General features: G+C 56.5%; 1 protein-coding gene across 1 annotated transcript; it reads left to right on the top strand.

Annotated features, from left to right (window-relative positions):
• Positions 1-3,334: 3,334 nt before the first annotated feature.
• Positions 3,335-5,053, top strand: ERAS (ES cell expressed Ras). The gene has a single exon (XM_030807032.1). It carries the CDS (start codon positions 4,204-4,206, stop codon positions 4,903-4,905), a length of 702 nt encoding a protein of 233 aa, XP_030662892.1. The 5' UTR covers positions 3,335-4,203; the 3' UTR covers positions 4,906-5,053.
• The last annotated feature ends 675 nt before the right edge of the window (positions 5,054-5,728 follow it).

The following is a 5,728-nucleotide window of genomic DNA, read 5'->3' as shown; positions in this document are numbered from 1 at the left end:
CCTGGAGAAAGCCTTTTGACTTTGAGCAGGTGGAGAACCCCACATCCCTGGCCAGCAGAGCCGATGAGTAATGAAGGAATGAGGGAGTGGGTCTCTGTCAGATCAATCCCCTGCCCATCCATTGCTTCCAAAAAACTAACTGAAAATAGAGCAGCCATCTTGACTGGCTCCATGGGATATGAAATGGTAGAATCCATGAGAAAATGGGTGCTTGCCTTATAAATAGGAGCCTCACAGCCAGTCCCAGCCACACCCACACCCTAGGCTGAGAAGGCAAGAAAACTAGCAGGAAGTATCCTGACCAGGCCTGTTTCCCCACTGTCTCATTGGCCTGACTGGGGATGGCAGGAGGTCCAGGTTTAACTTGAATGTGGTGGTCATGTTAGCTTCTTGGCAGAAGGGGTGCCTGCCATTGACTGGAGGTGGGAAATTGGAGGACAGTCTGAGAGTTGAATTTCTCCCACTTGGTGAGAATTGCTTTGGCAGCTCAAGGGAGTCGGCTCTGAGGTTTCCAGGACTTTTCTTCATGGCCACCTTATGATCCCAAGCTGACCACCACAGCCTTACTGAGTCAAGAAGAGGAGGGATGGGGAAGGGCCGAGGCTGCCAGGTTCTTGTTTTGTTTTGTTTTTTGAGATGGAGTCTTGCTCTTGTCGCCCAGGCTGGAGTGCAGTGGCACAGTCTCAGCTCACTACAGCCTCCGCCTCCCAGATTCAAGTGATTCTCCTTCCTCAGCCTCCTGAGTAGCTGGGATTACAGGTGCCTGCCACCACACCTGGCTAATTTTTGTATTTTTAGTAGAGACAGGGTTTCGCCATATTGGGCAGGCTGATCTCAAACTCCTGACCTCGTGATCCGCTGGCCTAGGCCTCCCAAAGTGCTGGGATTACGGGTGTGAGCCACTGCTCCCGGGCCAGGGGCTGCCCTGTTTTACAAGCTCTCTGGATGCCCCACCTCTGCTGCCCTCTCATTGATCAGGACTGTGCATGTGGTTGCCATAGCTGCAAGGGAGCCTGGGAAATGTGTAGCTTGACAGGCAGCTGCCTCCAGTCAGGGTCTTTCTTCCCTGACAGAATGACCCCTCCTCCTCTGTCACTCTCCTCTTTTCTCCAGAGCTACCAAAAAACCGAGCTGAGGCAGCACAGGCTCTGTGGCCTGAAAGAACTTCCCACAAAACAGTGCCCAAAGTCAGGCCATCCTGGTCAAAATCTGACCCCCAACTCTCTCTCTCTCTCTCTCTCTCACACACACACACACACACACACACACACACACACACCCTACCAACAGGAAAGCAAGGGAGAGGCGCCACAGGGGACACACGGGGAGGTTTGGCCGCCGTCCGTGCACCCCTAGAGGCCGCTGTGGCACCCACGTGCCTGTGCGCAAGCTGCCTGCGGGGGCACGACCCCTTGCTCCCCCGGGGCAATGGCAGGGGCAGGGGCGGGGCAGTGGCAGGGGCAGGGGCGCGGCGCAGGGGGGTGGGCGGCCTGAGGAGCCGAGGGAGGGCGGCTGCGCATGTCCACTCCCCCACCCGCCGCCGGGGTGCCCCAGGGAGCAGCGTCGCCCCCCGCCAGGCCTGTCAGAGCGTCCCAGCGCGCCCGCCTCCCCACGGACACAGGTGAGCGAGGCGCCGGTGCCCCCGGCCCTGCCAGGCCTGGGGGTATCCCCGCGCCGGCTTTGGGGGACCCTCCCCCAAGCGCCAAGCCTTCTCCCGGGAGAGCGGCCCCTCGGCCGGCCGGGAGGGGTGTCGGCGCTTGGCTGGAAGTGGGGCCGCCTCACCCGGAGTCGGGATGGGTCTTGACAGGATGCCTGGGCAACGCTGCTCACACCGAGCCCGAAGTGGAGTCCTGGTTTCGGGGACCCCTCCGCACTCCGAGCTTTGCACCTCACCCGGCCTCGTCCGGGAAAGCGCGACCTGGCGAGGCCGCCCTGACCCCAGGTCCCGGCCCCTTAGTGCGCCGGCCTCGGTGAGCTGGGCAAAGCCCCCCAACCTGGTCCCGGCGGCTCTGAGCGCGCGGCCACGGGGACCCGCCAGGAGCCCAGAGGACCCGCCGGGGACTCCGCGCCACTTGAGAGGACCGAGCCCCCCATCCCCGGCTCCTCCCGCGGGCTGAGACCCCGGGCCAGTGCCCTCGGCACGTGCCTCTGCGCCTCGGGCTCCTCCCGGGAGCAGAGCCGTGGGGACCAGGGCCGCGGCCTCCCTGCGCGTCGCGGGGACTGGGCAAGTGTGGCCCCGTCCCGCCAGGCACCTGGGGTGGAAGCTGCGCTCCGCCACTCGGCCAGGCCCCGGGCTTTCCTTCCTCGCCGTCAGCGCCCCCAGACTCCTGCCGCTCGAACCCCGACTTAAGAGGCAGCCTCGACCCCGCCTCTGCCTTCTGACCCATCCCTAAAGATGGCCGGGCACCCCTACAGGACCCCCAGAAGCCGACCTCTCCCTCCACGTGCGCCGCCGCCTCGCCCCTCCTCGCAGTCCTCCAGGTCTTCTTCCTGTCCCCAACCGTCGGGGACCCCCAAGCTCCGTCCTCCCCTTCCTACTCTCTTCATCCCGCCCGCGCTCCTTCTGGGCCAACGCCGCCAGTGACTATTCCCAGGGATCCCTCAGAGCTGAGGACGCCGCGGCCGCATCCCCATTTGGGACCTTGCCCCGACTCCGACCCCCGGATCTCCAACTCCACCAAACCTCGAAGCCACCATCCGCCCCCAAACTGCCGCTGCGCCAGGCTTTCGGAGGGGAGTCGTGGCAACAGCCATTACGATGCACTAAGCAGGGCACTTTCTGAGCCCAAGGACACCGAGGAGCATTCACTGAGTGAATGGGGATGTGCTGCTAATAACTAACACTGACCACCTGCCGTGTGCCCATCCTCTTCGAACATGCAACTTCCTTGTTCCTTATCTTGTTACTGTCTCTTTCTCTCTGCCAGAATCTAATCCTCACAAGGGCAGGGACTGGGGTCTGTTTTGTTAACTGCCATACCACAATGCCTGGCACGAAGGAAGATTCTTGAATTAATGAATGGAGATTAAATTATAATTTAAAAGCCTGGCATGAACTGAGCACCTTCTGCATGCATATCACCCGCTACTGACATATAGTTCACTTTTTTTTGTTTTGAGACAGAGTTTTGCTCTTGTCTCCCAGGCTGGAGTGCAAGTGGCATGATCTCAGCTCACTGCAACCTCCACCTCCCGGGTTCAAGCGATTCTCCTGCCTCAGCCTCCCTAGTAGCTGGGATTACAGGCGTCCGCCACCACGCCTGGCTAATTTTTTTGTGTTTTTAGTAGAGACGGGGTTTTGCAATGTTGGGCAGGCTGGTCTCGAACTCCTGACCTCAGGTGATCCGCCCGACTTGGCCTCCCAAAGTGCTGGGATTACAGGCATGAGCCATTGCGCCCGGCCCACTTTTTTACCTAGTTTGTTGTCTCTCATCCCGACCAGAATATAACCTTTGTGAGGGCTACAGTTTGTTGTCTATTTATTGCCCACCTCCATGTCCTTGCCACACAGTAGGTTCCCAATAAATGTATGTTGAATAATTAATAAATAAAGACTACATTCTAATGATAATGGCTAACAGACCACGTGATTTACATATTTATTTGGTTTATTGTATTATCTGCCTCTGCCTTTTAGAACATAAACCTTCTGGGGGTGGGAATGTTGAGTCCCTACTGTCTGGCAGGCACTGTGCTGGGCTGGGGTTCAATGGTGACCAAAACCGGCAAAATCCTGCCCTCCCTCCGTCATGGGGAGGAACTGCTAATGGGCATGGGGATTTTTTTCCGGGTGAGGAAAATGTTCTAAAATTTAGTTGTGGTGATAGTTGCACAACTTCATGAATATGCTTTTAAAACCCATTAAATTGGACACTAGCTGGCTGAACTTGATGGGATGTAAATTACATCTCAATAAAGCTGTTTGGGAAATCCAGCCTTCACAGTTGTTGATTTGTGTGAGGAGGGAAGGAGAGATGGGGGGACATGGGACAGGGAGAAAACAACATAAATCATATATATATAGCATGCAAATTAGGTGATCAGCACACAATAGGCATTCAATAAATGTTGAAATAATGACACCCCACTGTCTCCTTGCCCTCAAATGGTCTCCCCTAATGTATCCCCTGTTGTCTTGCTTCTTCTCTTCCCACTTGCAGAGCCTGCTGCCCACGTCTCTTCCCTGAGCTGCCTGCTGGGGTCATGGAGCTGCCAACAAAGCCTGGCACCTTCGACCTGGGCCTGGCCACATGGAGCCCTTCCTTCCAGGGGGAAACCCACCGGGCTCAGGCACGCCGCAGGGATGTTGGCAGGCAGCTGCCTGAGTACAAGGCTGTGGTGGTGGGCGCCAGTGGCGTGGGCAAGAGTGCGCTGACCATCCAGCTGAACCACCAGTGCTTCGTGGAGGACCACGACCCCACCATCCAGGATTCCTACTGGAAGGAGTTGACCCTGGACAGTGGGGACTGCATTCTGAATGTGCTGGACACAGCAGGGCAGGCCATCCATAGGGCCCTGCGTGACCAGTGCCTGGCTGTCTGTGATGGTGTGCTGGGTGTCTTCGCTCTCGATGACCCCTCGTCTCTGATCCAGCTGCAGCAGATATGGGCCACCTGGGGCCCTCATCCCGCCCAGCCCCTTGTCCTCGTGGGCAACAAGTGTGACCTTGTGACCACTGCTGGAGATGCTCATGCCGCTGCTGCAGCCCTCGCACACAGCTGGGGGGCCCACTTCGTGGAGACCTCAGCCAAAACACGGCAAGGCGTGGAGGAGGCCTTTTCCCTGCTGGTCCATGAGATCCAGAGGGTCCAGGAGGCCATGGCGAAGGAGCCCATGGCAAGGTCCTGTAGGGAGAAGACCCGGCACCAGAAGGCCACCTGCCACTGTGGCTGCTCTGTGGCCTGAAGGTCTTGGCCAAGAGATGTAGACCTTCCCCCAGGCCAGGGTGATTGTTCATTTGACATGAGACCCCTGAGGCAACTAGCTTTGAGAGACACATCTGGTATACTAGGGAAAGATGGACACCTCTCTTGTTTTCACTTGGTGAGGGGCTTTTTGGTAACATGGGAGTGCCTAATGTTGCTTTTGTTATGTCAAGTTGAGAGATTTTGTGCAAAATTAAATAAATGGTGTTTTGGGTTTCAATGCTGCCTCTGTGCCGAGTGTTACGTGGGTGGGAGTGAGACTGGGTAGAATGTTACTTGAGTTGTGAGAATTCTTTCATTCAAGAAATTCAGGGGGAGCCCACTGTGTGCCAGGCTCCGCTTTAGATACAAGGGAGGTAGAGGCAAACAAGACACTTAAAAATCCTTGCCCTTATAGGTATGGCATCAGGCTAGATAGTGATAAAGGCTGCGTGTTAAAGGCAGGTGAAGGAATAGGGTGACAGGTCCAGGAAAGCCTTCTTGAGAGTAGGTGACATCTGGACAAAAACTTGAAGATATCCAGAGGCAGAGGGACTAGCCAGTGCAAAGACCATGGCCACAAATCAGCTGCCACCACAGCAACCCTCAGTATCTCCAGGGCCTGGAGCAAGAGTACAGGTAGGCCTCTACACTACATAACTAAATGTGTAAACATTCAGACATTACAAATCAAGCTTTACAAAGTAAACGAAATACACCCTATCCTACTTTGGCAAATACACTTTATTAGTGACCTGGATACCCAGGCTACAATTTCTCAGCCTTCTCAGAGTTCCCTGCCAGAATGTGCCTGTCTGCCAAAG

Source organism: Nomascus leucogenys, chromosome X (assembly GCF_006542625.1).
Source record: "Nomascus leucogenys isolate Asia chromosome X, Asia_NLE_v1, whole genome shotgun sequence".
Taxonomy (NCBI): domain Eukaryota; kingdom Metazoa; phylum Chordata; class Mammalia; order Primates; family Hylobatidae; genus Nomascus; species Nomascus leucogenys.
This window is presented reverse-complemented; position numbering and strand designations above follow the sequence as displayed.

Coding starts and splice junctions, on each gene's coding strand:
- ERAS (XM_030807032.1), top strand. CDS start 4,204: ATGGAGCTGCCAACAAAGCCTGGCACCTTCGACCTGGGCCTGGCCACA.